Here is a 19,173-nt window from a genome sequence, read left to right as displayed (position 1 = left end):
AGGGGAAAAAAAACAATCTTGTCATTCAGTCAGTGTTGTTTTTTTTGTACTATTACATGGACTCCTTTGACAAGGCAGCAAGAATCTGTGTAGTGGGAAGAAGTTGTGCATGTGACCAGCTTCACCTTTTCTTAACTGATGAATAATGTGTCACTCGGACTGTGTAAAGACTGAGCAGTCTGGGGAGAAGGAGGTGTTGGGACTGAATTTGATATCAACTGTACATACAGTATGTCAATATGAATGGGGCCGTCAATGTCTTCACTGAAAAGAGAAAATACCTTTGTAAGCACTACTTGTCTTCAAAATACAAGGTCTTTTTTAAAGAATGGCTCCTCTCATGTTTTCATCAACCTTTATTTTCAATGAAGAATCAGGATGAGGTTTTAAAAACAACAGTTAAGATTTTAAATGGAACTTTTCAGTACTTAACCAACTTACAATCTATACATATCATCAGTATAAATATCAGAATAAAATTAAAATATGTTTTCAAACAAACATACAAAACAACATATCCAGGTCAGAATAAACCAAATACATTTTTATACAACAAAAGAAGAACATGAACAAATTCAGCCGAACACTTTGGCACCAAATCAGCACAGGTCAACTAACACAGTGCAGAGTGAATTGTGTGGTGAAAAATACACAACCCTGTTTAAAGCAAAGGGACCTGACGGAACGCTGGTCAACTCAAAATCTGGCTCCTTCACGGGAAGAACAAAGCATGCAGACCTTTCTTCACACTCTGGATCTCCCCCACTTGCTACAGAAGGTAAAAAATAACAAAGAAACATTTAGGAAAGAGATAGACACAACAGTTTCCACAAGTTAAATTTAAGACGTTTAAGACCATAATGAAAGAAAGTTCAGTGCATATTAGGTTCAACATAAACGCTTAAACTTCTCCATAATTAAGGATAAGGGGAAATAGCCTAGATGAGAATAACCCTCAAAAAGTAGTAGTAGTGCCTGTAGTCACAAACTACAGGCAGAGACAGTGGGTATCATTGGTCTTTCCTACAGACAACTTGAGTCCACTGAGATCAGCTCTAACCGAGTTTTTGTAGACTATCAAATGTCAGTTCCATGTTGGTCTTGTTTGTAGTTGTTTAATGTTTAATTTAAACAAAAACCCACAACCTCATACTAAAGAAAAGAGGGGGACTAAACAAAGCCCTTGTTTATAGTTTTATTACAGTGTGCAAATGTCTGTATTGTTGAGAAAGAACTAAGACACACAGAGACATTACAAGCTATGCTAAAATTCTGATTGCTGAAATCAACCTTTCTAGAACCAGGAGAAACCCTGACACAAACACCTTCCAGGCCATAAATTCTCTCAAGTCAGTATTCTATGTACTGATGACAGAGTAGAGGACACAAAATGAAAAGACAGACAAAAAAGACAGGTCAATGTTTCGTGTCTAATCCATCAAACCGGTGACTTGTCAACTCACCATCTCACTCAGGAGTCTGTCCTGAACCGACTTCATATCTTTCCTCATCAGACACATCTGAAAACAGCAGGCAGAGCAGCAGGGTTTTAGGGGGGGGACATAGAATGTGACAGTCAGGTCAAGCAGGGCGACAGCTGACACATGAGACAACGAGATAAGCAAAATGCTGCAAAGGCCACTCAGCGAAAGCTGGTCGGACGGACAGATTCACAGACAGAGGTGACATGTTTTATTAAAAAAGTAGAATGTCTGTGAGTTAACATCCTCTCGAAGCTAACTGGGCTCTGGATTTTACAAAGCAAGTGAGAAGTTCATGGCATGAGCGACACATTGAAGCACATATTAGACACTGGCTGTGAAGTTCAGGGCTGAGAGTCAGACCTGGGATGTGAACACGCTCTCCTCGTACTCCAAGCTGTGACACATGTTGCTCTGGAAGGCTTTCTTCAGACTCTCGTTTCTGGGGGAAAGGAGACAAGTGATCACAAAACCGAATGAGAAAGCACAAAAGAAGGTGAGAGAACACACAGGTTTAGTGTAAAGGAGAAATAAATACATTATGTAGTGCTGTGCATGTTGAAGTGGAATACGATACAAACTGATGCACTTTTTCCAATTTGAAAGCTGTCAGGAGGGATTTTCTTGTTACTTGTGGTCAAATTTCGAGTGAAACAATAATGTTGAAATCCTAATTTTAGGACCAGCCACTTGATAACATAAGTCAGCAGATTGAAAACCTTTGCTAAGTCAGTCCCCTTAAATGCAATCAAGATGCACCAAACTCCACACACTAATAGATATCAGGTCCTAAATGTGTCTCATTTTTTTTATCAAGATCCATTAATAATTCTCCCAAAAATCGTGAACATTTTGAAAAAGGCCGTATCTGGACGACGTGAGAGTGGGAACAAATTCCTGGCTCTGCCCCCTAATCCGGATCAGCGCTATGCTAGGTCTCTTCACTGACCAACACCACATCATTCTGCTAAGGTTCTCTGAAATCAGTTCAGTTGATTTTTTGTAATTTAGCTTACATACAAACAAACCAACAAAATATGTACAGGGGTGAAAACATAACCCCCAAAGATGTAAGTCAAGCATGAGGCAGAGGTGAGACTTCTTAAGAAAACCCGAGCACTTTCATGGGCTTCAAGTGATTTTTAAAAGCTTTTCTAATCTAAGTATATTTTTGTCATACTCATTAACTGTGACTGGTTATTCCAGCCAGAACTGTTATTTGCAGTAGCTGCCAACAGTGGATGATAATGGGGCAAAGCTTCCCAAATAAACATCAGTGAACTTGGCTTAGCCATATGAAGAAGCGCTGGATAAAAATAGCTTGTGCTGTGGGGTGCAAATCGAGATTATGATGATAAGCCTGAAGAAAAAAACTTATTTTCCTGTAAAGCTTGTTCCTCGAACTAAAGTGTGCTATTCATCCTTGTACAGACGGGTTTATGCCTGTGGGAAGTGCGTTGATCAGTGTAAGGAACAAAGCATCAAACAAACAACATGAGTCTTTCACTACTCGAAACAAACAGAAACAACAAGTCCCAGGCCTCACCTCCTGGTTTCCTGCTCCTGGTAAGAATGGAAAGCCACAGCCTGTTTTTTCCAGTAAACCTGTGAAAGAACAGAGAACAAACCCTGAATCTGGACGAACCAATTCCAACAACACATCATATTAGTGACAGTCCCTTTTTACAGAAGACTGTACGTGATATATTATCTTTTCGCAATTTTACTTTCCATATTCCCTCTCAACACAGCTAGTGAGCATACGTGTGTGATAGTGTGTGAGAGTGTGTGTGAGTGTGATCACTAGAAAGAGGCAGAGTGACCCACTGTCAGGTCCTTCTCCATGTTCCTGAGTGCTGTGTCATCCTGCTCCAATTTGTGGATCTCTTCCAAAAGGACCTTCTGAACCTGTTCAAGCCTCTGTGTCCTGTGGAGAGAGAATCAGTGTGAGTACAAAATAGAAATGGAAAATAAAGAGAAAATAAGAGGAATACGGAACATTGTAGAGTTGGAAGTAAAAGACAAAACTTGGAACTTCTTTTGGAAATCAACACTAAATTGTACAGTTGTTATCTCAGAATCTGATGCAGTCAACGACGGTAGCGATCGGGGGGGGGCAGTGATATTTTGATGGTGTGCACGCAGTATGTTATCCTGCCAACCTGTTACACAGAGTGCCTGCCTGCTGTTCGTGGAAACACATACATCGAAAACGATATCTACCAATAAAATATTTAACGACTGACCTGTGTTTGGTGACTTGTATGTTGAAGGAGGACACGTGTTGCTGGACAGTCTTCAGCGACTGCTTGTTGTAAACCTCCACCATCTTGCAACGGTTCTGATTATACACAATTGAAACAGTGGTTATAAAGGTCATCATTCAATATGTCAGTGGATCAGGGTTATAGAAAATAAAGCTAAAGAGAAGAGGTGTGATGTGTTCAGGAGAAGGTATTAAGATGAAAAGGTATTCACTGTTTATTAAATACACAGGGCTACATTTCTAAAAACATATTTTAGTGGTGTTAAGAACCGAACATCAAATAACCGAGCTTCAGATAAGAGGAACAGCATGATAAAGTGTCATGAATGCAGGCCCCTTAGAATGTGTGTCACTGTGTACGTGTGTGTGTCCAACCTGGAACTTCTTATTTAGCTCAGAGCTGAATCGCTGGCACACGTTACTCTGGTTAAAAGCAATTCCAGGCAACTCCATATCTTCATCCATGTCCACGTCTCCACTGCCCTCTTCGGCCTCCCATTGAGTGGAGCTCACCGTGTGGGAAGAGGACATGACCTGGCTCACCTCACCTCCAGCAGACAAATCAATGACTGAAGACAAAACACAAAGACACAGATATGTGAGGGTAGAAATTCAATTTCTCATTTGTGTATTGTTTCAAAACTACAAAGAACTAGAAAGCATAGAAAAAAGGCAAATCTTCCAGAAATATCTGATGTTGGTACACACTTTGTACATAACTATATGAAAATAATGTATCTTATTATTCATGTATTAGCTTCCAAAGGAATCATAGTACTTTTTCTGCATTTCTAATGGTGATTTGACACCAGTTACACAAACGATTCTGTTTACAATATATGTATTTTACTAAATTGCCTGACAGTAATTGTGGTGTTGAATAAAAACAAAGGAAAGGACTACCTGTGCTCTGGGTTGTTGTCTTATTCTTAGTAGATTGATATTTTTCCCTATCCTTTTACCTGCTTTCCTGGTTCACTACCTTGAACTGGATGTGTGGATATTAGAGTAAGAATGTCATGTTTTAGTAGGAAAGACCGTATTGAAGCTCCTCTTCATTGTGTTAATATCTTTAAGTGCGTAAATGATGAACTGAGAAGTGACTCATAACTAAAGATGATCCAATCGACCATATTTACAGGACCAAATAAAATGTAAGTTTTTAAAAACCACCATTGGTGACATTAAAAGTGTGAGTTATGCATAGGTTGATATAGATTCTCTACATGATTACATTGATATTAGATATTAGTCCTGTTTAAATTTACCACTAATTCACAAGTAACATGTCTTACTGGACTTGAACAACTTCCTTGGCTTCATCTGAGGACCACGCTGCGCTCTCATCTTGCTTTTCATCTTCTCTTCCTTCTCTTCTTCCTCAGAATTACTGGATTTGGAGACGTGCCGCTTGCGACTGGGTCCTATGAAAATTTTTTAAACTTACAATATATAACCAATTATTTGACAGGTTGTTAACAAATGTACTTGTGATAAAATGTAGTGATTTGACCAAGGATCCCAAGTAGTGGGAACTTGTGCTTAGATTATTTTTCTACCCTAATTGTAAACTAAAATGGAAATGCAGTTTCCGTATAAAAGACCAAGCTGGGCACAAAATGTCTCCTACCTGACATAAGAGGCGGTTCTGGCTCCACATCAGAGTCTGAGAGTGGTGTTTTCTGTCGGGAGAGACAGTAATGCATTATGTAACTCATGAATGTGTTTTCAGTGCCGCTGCTGTTTATGCGATCATTATCGTATAAACATCCTGAAACATAAAGAGTAACAAGTCCATCCATACCTCTGTTTTGTGACACACAGTCAGAGCAGCCCTGGGGCTTTCCTTAACCCTGCCAGTGAGCAATGATGACTTAGTGGACGATTGGCTGAGTGAAACTCTGGATATTGAAGACACTTTACTGATGCCATATAGGTTGCTATTGTTGTCTTCAGGGAAAGGTGACTGTGGAGGAGAGGGCAAGGATGGCTTATCCAGCTCAAAGAATGTAGAAGTCAGCAGGGGTTGAGTGAACACAGGCGAAGGAGACTGAGGTGCTGGTGAGAGACACTGCTGATTTGGACTGATCTGGAGATAGAAAGGGAGATGACATTGAAAGTGATGAGACAATGATGGACAAGAGGAACGGAGCAGCTCATTTGGTGGTGATCTAATCATCAAACTCATCATGGATAAGTAACAGTGAAATGATGAAGACATTTCCACACAGGCAGAGATTAAGCGTTCCGGCACAATTATCTGTTCTGCCTGAAATTAAATTAGTCATTTCATTCATGCTCATTATGTGTAATTTCATCATTTTCAACATAAATACATATTTGTTATTAGGCTAATTTGTATTTCTCTAATGGCCACCTCAGACATGGTACCCAAAATTCACCCCTGACCTAAAAACCTCAAAAATGGTTGTGGAGGGAGCCAAGTTTAACTTCTTCTCTATCTTTGCCTAAATTTCAAATAGCAAGGTTACAAACCAAGTTATATAAATTGTAGGTTATAGTTCATGAAGGTCTGTTGTCATAATTCACACCTCCATTCATTTGACTAGTAGTTATCACATGACTACACAGTGGTGTCAATAATGTTACGACGTCCATGTAGTGTAAAGGTGTGTGATCCACTCAAACGTGTTAAATACCAGGGAACTCCTTACCTCTCACTAGGCTAGTCTAGTGGGAAATGACAAGCACAAGATATTATAAACTGCCCAGTTACACAGTAAAAGTCTTTGACTGTGATTCATACCCTGGAGCTACAGAGGACGACAGGAAGGTGCTGTGTTACCTTTGCTGCACGCGGCCCAATGGGAGGATTGGGTGCAGCGTTTTGATGTCTCCTTGAGATGAGAGAGGCGGCAGACTGGATGGATTGAGTCATGGATGTGCTGCGCTTCTTTTCTCCACTGTAGTGAGAGGTGGGCTTGAAGTTTCCATTACTGCTGACTGTAGAGTAAGGTTTAGGTAGCCGCAGGATTGGCGAGGGGGTGTCCTGGCAGGCAGGGTCAGGGGAGGCAGGGAGTGGAGATCCCCGCGGGCAGACAAGAGGGGAGAAGCTAAAATCCAAGGTTGGGGCTGACCTCTCGCAAGCTGTGAGGGTCCAAAATAAACACAGATGTTCAAACAGCTGGCCACAGGAGGAGGACACAGAGTAGAAGGTCAATATATACATGCTTTTCTACATATCAATTTACAGTTAAGAGGCTGTATAGCAACAGGCTTATTTATGCAAGAGTATAAGGCATAAATACAAAATATCTTTCAACTGAAACTGAAAAGGCTAAAAAATGCTTAACATAACCCCATCATAACCACGCACAGAGCCATACTAAAAGCTGTGTTTTAGTCATGGTGTAATTCATAAACAACATAATAGATAAAACTGGAAACTTAAAACAATAAAATAAATGCTATCCAACAATTAGTGGGAAAATAGATTTAAAAAGACAATGCGGAAAACACCGTTTAGAGTCTTTCATAGAGGTAGAAATTGAGGATGTCAGGTAAACAGGCAGACAGACCAAATCCTGCAATATTGGATGGTAGGTCCAGGTGAGCTGTGCTGGGGGTATGGCAAAGGGCGGTGACTGTTTTGTTGTGATGTAACAAAGTTGCGTTCGTTTTTTTAAGGTACAGTATTTGGGTTCATATAATATGTTCATATTATTCAGCAGCTAGACCTGCTTCGTAATGAAAAGAAGTTATGGATCTCACTTAAGCGGCAATACACATTTCATGTGCATCTGAACGACACAATACAGAGGTCTGCCTGCCTGGTGAGAACTTTATGTCCAGCTCAGGACCACACAAAGCAAAGTGTGAGAGTGTTAGCAGGGCAAAGAGCACAGACCTACAGTAATGTCCTGGCACAAAACACTACTTCTAAGACTTTTTATGGACAATATTAATGAGAAGTGTGAAATAAATGAGATCATAATGAAACTGTGGCAGGACAAATTAGACGATGAAAGGTCTCCACAGTTTGGGCAGAAAGAAACATTAGGGACCGTTCAGTAATGCACTGTATGTGCCCACTGTGATTGAATTAATAAACCAGTTAACCCCATCATGAAACATATAGTAGACATTAGCTGCTGTCAAAGAAGTCAAATGGCTGTTATCAGATGTTGGTGAGTATCTTTCCAGAGTCTTACATCTCATCCTCTCCATGAAAGGAGGCGACTGACAGAAGGAGTCGTGGCGAGCAGCCATCGACTCCTTTAATGTATTCTTCTGTTCTTGAACGGGGTTGGTTTTTTTCTTACTAAACTTTGAAGTGACTTGAAGAACATTCTCAGGCCTCTGCTGCTGAAAAACAAAGTGTGTCTGTTACACATCTGAATCAAGAAACACAATTCTTATTCAAGCCCACAACTTGCTCAGTGACCACATTCAAAAGTTCAGCTCTGAACAGTCAAAAAAAAAAATCAAAAGTTGAACATGCTTTGAGCATGTTGTGATACTGATGTTTTCTGATGAATTAAGATGTACAGATACTTTTTGGGATGTATGGATAATCGTTTCATGAGTATAACATGAAATATGAACTCTATGACCTTTACCTTGGAAGTAGATGGCTGTTCTGACTCGATATCAAAGCGGCTGCTGAGACGACTGTTCTCTCGTTTCAGGGAGCCTTTGGCTGGTTGTTTGGTGGCAGACTTTTTCTTCATCACCTGAGCAGCCTCATGAGTTTTCTCAGTGTTCTCCAGATGGTCAGAGGCACAGTACTATTATTAAAGGACAAAGAAAGTATGATTTGGATCAATTTCCATAATCATAATAATTATCCACTTTGTTATGCTCCTCCTCATGGTACGAGTTGATTCCGAATGTGTTTTCACTTTGGTTGTGGAATGTACCTGACTCAAATATCAAACAGTATATGATTAAATACCTGCGATCAATAACAAGTGTTTTAGGTCCTTGTCTAAATCTTCTGTTCACTTGTTTAAGAGAACATACATGATTTTACATGCTCTTGCTTAAGTCGTTTGCACTGACACTATTTGCTTGTGTTTGAAAACAAGATGCTTCAACATAAGCATTCAGAGCCATGATGTAGCTTAGTAGCTGGTTTTAACGCCTTTGACAACACAAAAGGCCAACAAAATACCAAAATGCTGATTGGTCAGATTTGTGTCACATTTTCTGCAGTGTTTCAAAATATGATAAAAAGAGACAGAAGTTACTCTGAAGTATTTTGCCATATGAGCAAGAGGCTTCTCTGCATCTGACTGGCTGTCGTCAGTATCTGGTTCCCTGTAGCTCTTGGTAGAGGTGGCTGCAGCTCTCTTGGGCCTCCTGCCTGCTGCATGTGGTCTGCTGGGGGCTTCTGCTGCTGGCTTCACCATCTTCTTTGGCTGCTCCACGCTCTCCTTCACGTTGTGCTTCTTCTGCTTAAACAACAGTGACACACAGTGGCTGACTGTGATAGTGCATACAAGTTTAGAGCAAATTTTTTACATAAAAAAAAACACTGCCTTACATTATTTGGTTTGGTGTAACCCTTGACAGGCTTTGGGGAGGGAGGAGGCAAATGTGATGATTCACCTGCTCAAAAAAAGCACATCCTCTTTATGTAAATACTGATTTGATCAACATCCAGTCTAAATGGACGAGTTTCAGAACATAAGCATGAATCTACAAGCTTACATGAAGTTTGAGGTGACTCCGCCCTAGGCTTGATGGGTGCCTGCCTTGAATATTTGGTAACTTTGGGTTTGGGTTTCCTGCTCGACTCCCTCAGCCAGCTGACCTCTGTCATGGCATGGTCTGTGTCTGTGTCACTAAACAAATGCTTTTTCACGTGCTTCTTCTCCTGTAAAGCAATAGGAGATTTAATGAGAGGAAAATAGAGAGAGAAGAGCAATGTCATATTTGTGAGTGCTTTATAACTGAGCACAGCAATTTCAAACTAAAACACACAACCACACACATACACATAGTATAAATGAAATTATACTTTTGTCACAGGTTGTCCTTTCTTGGTTGTGCTGTGGGGTCTTGAGTCAAGGATGTCACTGTCAAATAATATGGGGAATATGAAATTAGACAGATTTTCATACAAACATTTGAGAGAACGTTTCTTTGTTTTAGCCCAAAGGTGATTCTCCACTGTTAGACCTACCTGCTTGATGAAGCATACGTGTTATTGAGTGGTTTTTCCTTTCCCTAAAGAGCAATAAATAAGACTTTAAACACCACAAGACATCAGAGATATAAAATGACCAACAATAGTAACATTTACCCCAATAGTCAATGGTTTATCAAGGTTGAATGCAAAGATGTCCTTTCTGTTCAAAAGAAAAAAGCCATTAGATACATTCAAAATTGCACCAGACTTTAATGACATTTGAATGTACCTGAAAAATTTTAATTGAAATATTTTACCTGGAAGAGTTTGTTGCTCTTTTACTCTGGGATTTCATCATGCTCAAAGCTCCGGATGTGTCTTTCTATTGCAGGTAAAGATCATCTTTAGCAAATCAAGCAGGTAAAAATGTTCTTAAGATACAGCTTGAAATAAATAAAGAATTGCTTACTTTACCAGTTGAATACCAGTTCATATTGAAGATTGGCCTATTACAAAAACACATATGATCACTAAGTTACGCAAGCAGTGACATTTGTTCATGTATAATATAGCCTTGCAATCATCAATGTGCATACCTGTTAACAAGAGGAGGAATCTGGCTCTCTTGGATATTCTCTGCTTTATTTTTGGCTGTGGATTGAGTGTTAGTCTCATAATGGCTAGAGATGAGCTTCACCATGCTTTTTGCAACCTTTGCATCTCTCTGAGTGGTGACAGTAGAGGGTGAGAGAATAACAATATACAGGAAAACATAAAGAATCGTAGAATCAGCATTAATCCCAGCATTATTTCAAAGATGTCATACCTTCTCTTTGCTTGAGAGAGCCCTGTTAGTATCAGCCGTGATGTCGGGTGTTACTCTCTCCTGCAGTGATGTAGTGTTGAGGGCCTCGACTGGAGCTTTGTGTGGAGCAGCATCTGCCTCCAGTGACATCTGGCCTTTAGTCTTGACTTTGCCTGAGCCAGTTCTCTGGGTCTGCTGCACTTGATGAGCACATAAAGTGGAAGAACACTGGTCTGCAGTGCTTCTGCTTTTTGAGTGCCTGTTGAAATCACACATTTTCCCTTGAGGTGCAGCTGCCTCTTGAGGTGCACCATCTTGGAATCTCTCACTGAGGACCTTCTGCAGGCGCTGGGTGAGCTTTGTATGGAGCTGCTTTTGGCTGATTGGGCCTGAGTCTGGTACTGACCCTCTCAGCACTATGGATGAGCGCTCCTGCTGGTGTGACAAACTTGACTGAGGCTCTAAAGAAAAATCATTGAATTTGAAAAGAAGGTTTGATAATAGTTAATTTTACCTGGATATTTTGTGTGTGTATCACTAGATATTACTGTGCAAAACATTTAGTGATATCTTAGAATGAGTTAAAATATTTGATGACTTACCAGGTCTTTGCAGAGTTTTTACTTTCTGTGTGGTCATCGCTAGCATTTCAGAAACAGACCGTCTGCCCCAGTTAGAAGAACTGAGATTTGAACACAGAAGCATGTAAACTTTATGTACACCTGCTGAATAAACAAGAACATCCATTTTACGAAATCAGAGCATTTATCTGCAGTGTGTGTGGTGGTTCTCCGCAGATCTTACATTTGTTTCACATGTGTGGGCTGGGTGTCAGGCACATAATTATCCTCTGTAAGTAAAACAATTACGGATGGATTCAACAGTCAGTGAAAAATACAGATGTTGCTGTATTTGTGGGCAAAGCTTTAGTTAGTACAATACCCAGGGACTGTTCTTCTCGCTGTCCAGTTTGAACTTTATCTACTGCTTTTTCCAAAGGTGTGTTCTGTACAACAAGCAGAAACAAGGAATGTAAGTGTATGATATACTTTGTTTAAATATAACTTTCCTGTCACTATGATAACATGTTAAACACAATGGAGCTCATATTAAATGCAAACTATAGTAGATTTGCAGACAGCTGTGCTGGTTGGTACCAGAAACATAAATCATTGTCTGTACTTGGAGCTCTTCTCTTAATAGTTATGTAAGACAAAATCAATATTACTGAGCATTGGTCAATCGTATCATACTTTCACATTTCAGAAAGACTGTGCAGAAGTAGAAAATGCATAGTACCTTAACTTTTGACATTAAAAAATAATAATTTGATGTTTATACCTTTTTTTGTTTGTCAACATTGGTGTTATCCCCCTTCTTGGAGGCCACGCTCTGTAGAGACACAGAGAGCATGAAACTAAAGAATAATTCCTAAGGCCAAAATCAGAGAACCACATTTTGCATATGTGACAAGGTTTTGGTTTGCTGTTGAAACACCATTCAGAGCTAAAAAAATTAGGATATTTTGAACATTTAGAAACCTGTGTTGTAGTGCTGCTGGGAGTTGTGTAATGACTGCCGGTCAAAAATTCCCCTTGCCTATCAAATGAACGAACTCTCAGCAAAGATGGGTTCCCTTTACCCTTGGATAGAGTGTCTAAGAGGAGGGGAGAAATCAATATTATGCAACAAGAAGACATGGGGGGGTGACCATGAAGATCAGAGTCTGAGTGCAAAACAGGATGATGAATCCAGTGTAATCAGATGCAAGTTGTTGAGTAGTTTATTAACACAAAAATTATCTTTATATGAATAACTGTCACTTTTTAGCAGCATATTTTAGTAAAAAAATAAATAAAGGTGCCCTGTTCAACATTAAATTGAATTCAACATAAAAGCTAATGTGTCAATTTACAGTTAACAATAAGAACAGTTGTTGAAAATCAAATATGACATTAATTAAAAATACATTTCTTGTAATAATGTTTTCTGTAGTGTGCACTTACTTTGCATAACAGCAGAGAGAGAGCCAGCACTGTGCACACTTCCTCCTGCACTGTTGCATATGAAGGTGGTGGACTCTGAAATCTTCATATTGGCAGGGGTCAATATCTGAATGGAAAATCAGAATGGCTGTGCCTGTGAATCATTTGCGTGGCCACATTTATACATGTGTATATAATGTACATACTCAGCTTTTTTTCTTTTCATTTAATTTGTTATCATTATTATTCTGTCGCCTTTCTTTTACATATTTTACATTCTCTTCTTTACCTCATTCTTGCCTGCTGCTTTAACAACTGAATTTCCCCGGTGTGGATCAATAAAGTTTTATCTTATCTTATCTTAATGGTCAATTTAAATGTTATATCCAAATGATCCCATAAAAAAAACTATAAGTTATAATTAGGGTCCGAGCACTGATCAAAGGTCAGGTGAGCCCCTATTGAATAAATTGTAAGGATTATTATTATTATTCAGGCAAATGAATTGGCTTTTTGAGGGCTTTACCATGCTCAAATTCTTATTTTCACCTGAATTTTAATGGCGAAGGATCACAGAAACACAGACATTCTGCTGTCAATAAGGATTCAGTGTTTTGCAGAATAAAAATTGTAACCCTGATATAATTGTTACCGTGCTCTTGTCACCCCCTACTGGATGTTTGAGGGACATACTGTATTAATTTGTTTCATCAAGACAATAAATACAACATGGAATGTAGGAACCACTACTAAGAGTTTGACACTTTAATTATTCTTAACCATCTTTAACATTCATTCTTTCAAACACTTTACACTTTGTAATATTTTGTAGCATTTAAGTGGAGTGTTGCTTGCTGAACTATACACATCAATTCAGTAAAGGATGTTTCATTCTACAATATTAATATTAATTTTACTTGGATAAGAAAGACATTCTCTAAAGCTGGAAACTGTGCAAGGAAAAATCTCACTAACAGCATTATCATACAGCACATCCTTTCAAAGAGCATTTAAATTGTAATTCTTAAGAATAGTCAGTCTGACTTTTGAATTAGAATTAAAAACAGTAAAATATCTTCAATAAATAAAACAAATAATATAAAGCAAACACAACTAAATCAATAAATAAAATAGACTCTTTGGCAGCTTTTAGCTCTGTATCGTATCAGGTTTGTATTCCAGAGTTTCCTCTAGAATTGTGTGTGTGTGTGTGTGTGTGTGTGTGTGTGTGTGTGTTTGTGTGTGTGTGTTTGTGTGTTTTTGTGTGTTTGTCTGCTAGTCTTTGACACTCTACCCAAACAACCTGGCGATCACATTGATCGTTCTGGTAACTTAACCCTGATGTCCTGGCTGTGCGTGTCACATTACATCTTGTGTTATCTGTAGCAGGTGAACTACGTGCACACAAAATGTTGGACTTTTTTTCAATGTGTTTAAGTATGTGTCTCATAAACTCTTGAGCACAAAGTTAACTTCAGCACTGTTCAGAGTTTGTGTTTATTGTTAAAGTGTAAAGTGAGTGGGAAGACACCCAGACAGGAGGTTCTGAAAAGGTACAAACCAACCGCCACTCAGAAATGTAACCAGCAGAAACACTGCATTCATTTATCATTAATACATTTAAATGCTACATAGTATTTGTTTTAATTTAAAATTCAAAAGTCTTCTACCTGTACAGGTGCGGTCGGAGCAGGCAAAAGATAGGGGGCGGTGCTTTTCTGACTTTCACCAAGGGACACCTGGCTCTCTGGGACGACCTACAAGGAGAGTAGCATCCAGTACAAAAAGAAACATATCAACAGTAATTATGGTTGGCAATTTGAAGCTTTTTCAAAATATTTAAAGAAACTTTTAAAATAATATCACATTGATGTAAATCTAATTACAAAGGCCCAGCAACTGCCATATATATCTTTATATTTTGGCATCCGTGATGACCACATTAATCATCATAGCTGTTTGACAGAATTATGTTAACCGACTATACCATACCTGCTGGGAGCTGTTCTCCTCAATGATGATTTTAACTGTAGTCTTCACCACGGATGTGCCCGTCTTCCCTACAAAGCTCTGACAGGAAGAGATGCTTGAGAATGTAAATCCTCTGATTGAAAACGACTCTAGACTTTGCTTGGAGCAAAAGCAGGAATGCTGTGGTTTTTACAAGCCAGGAAGTGTTAAACCACAGAGAAATGTTACAACTAGAAAAATTCATTAAAATTAATTTATAGTCAAAACTTCTTCTCAAAGTATGCCAAGTTCTTCTCAAAGTTATTATTGTATCAATTACATTTACTACGTATGCATTTTGGTGTGAAAAACGAAAACTTTATTAATAAAATTACAAATATGATATGGCATTGTGACCAATATGGACGGTCTGAATGAGCCATGGCCTACTGTGTTTTTGGTTTGTCCATAGATGCTACGAGCAGCCTGCAGGATGTCCAGTGAGGAGCTGAAGTGGATGGTAAGACTTGATCCTTCAACCCCACCAACCATCACCACCTCTGACAGGTTTAACTGCAAGACTTTCCTCTTGCCTTCCTCTGTAGATAAAAGAAAACACAGTATATCAAACTGTACTCTCACCCCCACACATAACAAAATACTAAAGGTGTTTCAAGACACATAAATATAAAGTTCAGATCTGCATCAAAATATCTGTGGTCTAAGTACATGTATTGAATATTTTAATACACAACATAGTGTATACTGTACAGCTGGTTTGGGATAGAATCTGCAGATACAAGCTTTAATTACCTTTAACAGTGTAGCTTTGGAGTTCATTCTCATTGATACAGATCGTATCCCACTGACACTCCTGCATGACAGGAAAACCACTCTATGTTAGACAATGACAGACGTCTTGTGTTATAAATATAGTTATAAGTTACACAGCACTTTGAAAATTGACTATTAATCTTGAAGTACCTCTCCGTCTCCATCGGCCAAAGAGAAGTAAAAGGAGATGCTGTGGCTGCCAAGGTTGAAGTCGATCCAGAATTCCTCCAGTTTCTCATCAGCGGGCATCAGCAGCTGACAACAGAACCACAATAATTTCAACACAGCTACAAACAAACTTATAATTATATTATGGATTGTGACAATCCAATGCAACGGCTCAAAATAACAAGAGGGAAAAGTGTATTGATAAGTTCTATATTATTGTCCTGAATTTCCTGTTAGACTGAGACATACAATCAGCACTCTTTTGCCTAGGGCTGGGCGATAAAACAATAACAATAATAACTGAAATATAATTTTCATCATCAGCAATATAGCAAAACTCCAATGTGTATCAATATAATGCTAATGCATTGTGAAACCACAGTGAGGAGTTAAAACACATAATCGATCGACCTCAGACTTGTAAAGTGTTGCTGTTTATCAAGTGGTCTTCACTTTCTGCTGATAAAGAAAAGTTTAAATCCACAACCTTTATTCTGGAGCAAAAATCACTTTACATTTAAAAGAAATAATGTTTTTTAACAATCATTTAATAATCATGATAACCATTGATATGAACTGACAAAAAATTTCTTGATAAACTTTGATATCATTTTTGGCCATATCGCCCAGCCCTACTTGTTCCTATGTATCTTTGCACATCCTGTTTATACTGACCTCATGCTTGTCCAGATACACTTCCAAACACGGGTAGGAATACACCCTACAGTACAAAGAGAATACTGCCATTTAGTTATGTGCACCTAGGTGTGAACCAGCCATATTCAAATATTCCTATTTTGAATGCCAACTCTAATGACCTCTCATGTTCCATGTCATGCCTTGTGAAGCACAGAGCTTTGGTGTGTATGTATTTTACCTTCTCTTGTCTCCCTGCATCCCATTCACCAAATTCAGAAACTTGCGACAATCCTGAAATCACACACATTTACATTCAATTATATGTTACCTGTTGTCAAATTACTATAATAAATTCTAACAGTAGTGCAAAAAAATGAAATACTGGTGTGATAAATTGGCAAATTTTACCGTCTCAAACTCAGAATCACTGATCTTGGCAAAGGCACTGGCCACATGCTCCATGCTGAACCATCGACTTGCCAGCTCCCTCCTCTGGATAGGAGTGGCCATTCTGCACAATGCCTCGGTCAGGGCTGTCTGCAAGTCGTAATCTGACACAAAACCACTGTACTGTACATTTTTGGTATTCAGATTGTAAGTAAGTATGGTTCTTGGTGAAAAAAAAAAGATATTATAGTACGCATAAAACACCTACCACCACCCTCCAATATCCGACCAGCCAGCTTGACCCTGTTGAAATTTGACATAAGATTGTGTAGTTAAAATAAATTGGTAATAATGACACTAACTCTGAGGAAATTACCAAGACATACATAATATCCGAGGCCTCCTGTGATGTGAGCATCTTCCTCTCTTTCTTGAGCTCCACTGGAATTTTGTCCAGAATTAGATTAAATTTACGGATTGCCTGTAAGAAAACCATTACCATGTTTATCTACGATCAAACGCCTGATTCACTGTTTTTATTGCTGCTCAAAAAAGCTAATAAACTTATTTCAAACCTCCTTCTGGATCAGGATGTAGATTCTGGGGTCAATTCCCAATTGACCAACAGGATACAGGAAGGACTCAGTGATGTTGTATGTTCCTGCAAAAAACATATAGGAATACTACCTTCAATAGAGACTTAGTATATAAAAGGTATTTACAAGCTATGGTTCAGCATTTAAATTTAAGCTCTCAGATGGTCCCTAAATGATTGTCTTCTATTTAAAAGCTCATAAGATTTCTTTTTATTGTATTCTCACAATCTTCCGTTTATAAGTAAGAGTTACCTCATTAAGAGCACTTAATTTAACGGCGTCCTCAAATATTAAACACATACTGAGGTTGAATCACAAATTAAGAAATGTACAAGCGTACCCTCTTTAGATGCTTCATGTACCGCCTATAAAAGAGAGGAAAGAAAACAGTTTTCAGAACAGTTACACTTACATGACTATTTTATTAAATCAAGTGTTTTACTGTTAGACATTAGCTCACCGTTAGGGCATCAAAGAAATCCTCAGAAAGGTTGAACAAAGGCTCATCCCACTGTGGGCCACCCTGGATCCACAGCTGCCTGCATTTCTCAAACCACTGTACCATGTGCATAAAACCAGATTCATTCAACAACTGAAAACATTAACTTATAGAGCCCTCACACACATTTTGCCTTTATATATTAGATGTATACTTATCTTTTTGATAAGGCCTCGACCTATTATCCCACAGAGCCCTTGGCCACCGCCAGGTAGTTTCAGGTTGTCCCCACATTTGGAGATGATAGCCAGAACCAGACTAGCTGATTTGGCATCTTTTTGATCCAAACACTAAACAAACAGTACAGACATGATTTCATTACACCTGCAAACAGTAAATGGCCGTGGCTTGTTAATAGTTAGTGTGATGGGCCATGTCTTACCTTGTGTACAAGTTTATCCAATTTAGTAAGAAAGTGTTGAGAACAGTTAAAAGAGGTGCCTTCTTGTATTTCCCTTTGCAAGAATACATCCAGTGCGCGGGTATCCCCACTCTTCAACACCTCACCAATGACTTTCTCCAACTGCGCAAAAAAAGTGGTTCATCAAACTTGACTTTTCATTGTTACAGTACTTCATCAACTACTATTTATGAAACTTTACATTAAGTGACAGTAATGCTGGTTAGTTAAGCTGTGTAAGTTCTGCATTCCAACCTGTGTGTCCTGACCCGGTGCCATTCTTCTTTCCATGGAATGACTTCACTGCCTGTTGTCCTCTGCCGTCTTCAGAATAACTGTAAAGCAAAACTGCAGTTAAGCTGAAAATCTTAAAGCAACTTGACCATAATTTGTATGTATCTTCACTCTCATTGTGTAATTTATTTTCTACTTTCTATATTGCTTCAATACCTTTTTGTATCTGTATCCAGGCATACAATCTATAGAATCCTGGCTTTATATTTATATATATACTGGCATAGAAAGTTTGTCTGTGCTCACATAGTGTTATTGTTTAAGAGATCTCTAATAAAAACAATAAACTTCAGCAGGAATCAGGTTTGTGTATAGTTGTAAGCCATACTAACATTCCTTGATGAATTGAAAAATTATGAGGCGCTTAATCAAACAACATGAGCAGTTAGCATGATATTACATAACTGACTTAGTGTTTACTGTTAGTGAGGTGTATGCATGTTAACTAGCTAACCACTGACAAGCTAACACTGTCATGTTTATCTATCATCCCTGGTATCACCAACCTTTCTTATGTGCTGATTATAACTGTTGTAAATAAGGTTAGCATGCTAATTCGAGCTAACTGAGGTACAACCTGTCCCATATATGACCTCATCGCTCTTCATCTCAGGGCTACTCAGACAGTGTTAGCTTAAGATACTAGCTGCTAATGCTAGCGGCTAAAAGTTAGCACTCAGAGCAAAGAAACTAATTTCGGGAGACAACGTTGAGTGAACTCAGCACGACTGTGTTTTGGAAACAGCGTGTTGTGTTGCTTGTAACGCTACTCACC

The 19,173-nt window shown here is 38.7% G+C and overlaps 1 protein-coding gene across 1 annotated transcript; it reads right to left on the bottom strand.

Annotated features, from left to right (window-relative positions):
* Positions 1-703: 703 nt before the first annotated feature.
* Positions 704-18,395, bottom strand: sycp2 (synaptonemal complex protein 2). The gene is made up of 45 exons (XM_061074629.1): positions 18,360-18,395; positions 18,087-18,227; positions 17,863-17,994; positions 17,666-17,770; positions 17,546-17,570; positions 17,185-17,270; positions 16,996-17,090; positions 16,878-16,912; positions 16,631-16,773; positions 16,461-16,513; positions 16,259-16,304; positions 15,566-15,670; positions 15,395-15,455; positions 15,032-15,180; positions 14,624-14,701; positions 14,302-14,388; positions 12,653-12,758; positions 12,263-12,303; positions 11,988-12,038; positions 11,589-11,652; positions 11,451-11,496; positions 11,249-11,328; positions 10,668-11,107; positions 10,438-10,565; positions 10,311-10,347; positions 10,159-10,223; positions 10,016-10,061; positions 9,896-9,939; positions 9,731-9,788; positions 9,421-9,586; positions 9,254-9,318; positions 8,949-9,158; positions 8,328-8,495; positions 7,920-8,073; positions 6,554-6,855; positions 5,552-5,836; positions 5,378-5,429; positions 5,043-5,171; positions 4,123-4,316; positions 3,728-3,822; positions 3,309-3,408; positions 3,028-3,086; positions 1,845-1,923; positions 1,464-1,520; positions 704-769 (listed from the first exon to the last, which is right to left on the bottom strand). The coding sequence occupies exons 1-45, from the start codon at positions 18,393-18,395 to the stop codon at positions 713-715; spliced, it is 4,755 nt and encodes a 1,584-aa protein (XP_060930612.1). The 3' UTR covers positions 704-712.
* Positions 18,396-19,173: the final 778 nt, after the last annotated feature.

This window comes from Limanda limanda, chromosome 7 (genome assembly GCF_963576545.1).
Source record: "Limanda limanda chromosome 7, fLimLim1.1, whole genome shotgun sequence".
In the NCBI taxonomy this organism is placed as follows: Eukaryota; Metazoa; Chordata; class Actinopteri; order Pleuronectiformes; family Pleuronectidae; genus Limanda; species Limanda limanda.
The sequence above is the reverse complement of the archived record's forward strand: the minus strand, read 5'-3'. Positions and strand labels throughout refer to the sequence as shown.

Bases quoted from the DNA above. Each gene is read 5' to 3' on its own strand.
- sycp2 (XM_061074629.1), bottom strand. From the start codon at position 18,395: ATGGAAAGAAGAATGGCACCGGGTCAGGACACACAG. The intron at 9,319-9,420 runs GTAAGCTTGTAG...TTTTTTGAGCAG, and splicing joins GGAGTCACCTCAAACTTCAT to GTGAATCATCACATTTGCCT. The intron at 6,856-7,919 runs GTAAGACTCTGG...GGACCCTCACAG, and splicing joins TTTCATGGAGAGGATGAGAT to CTTGCGAGAGGTCAGCCCCA.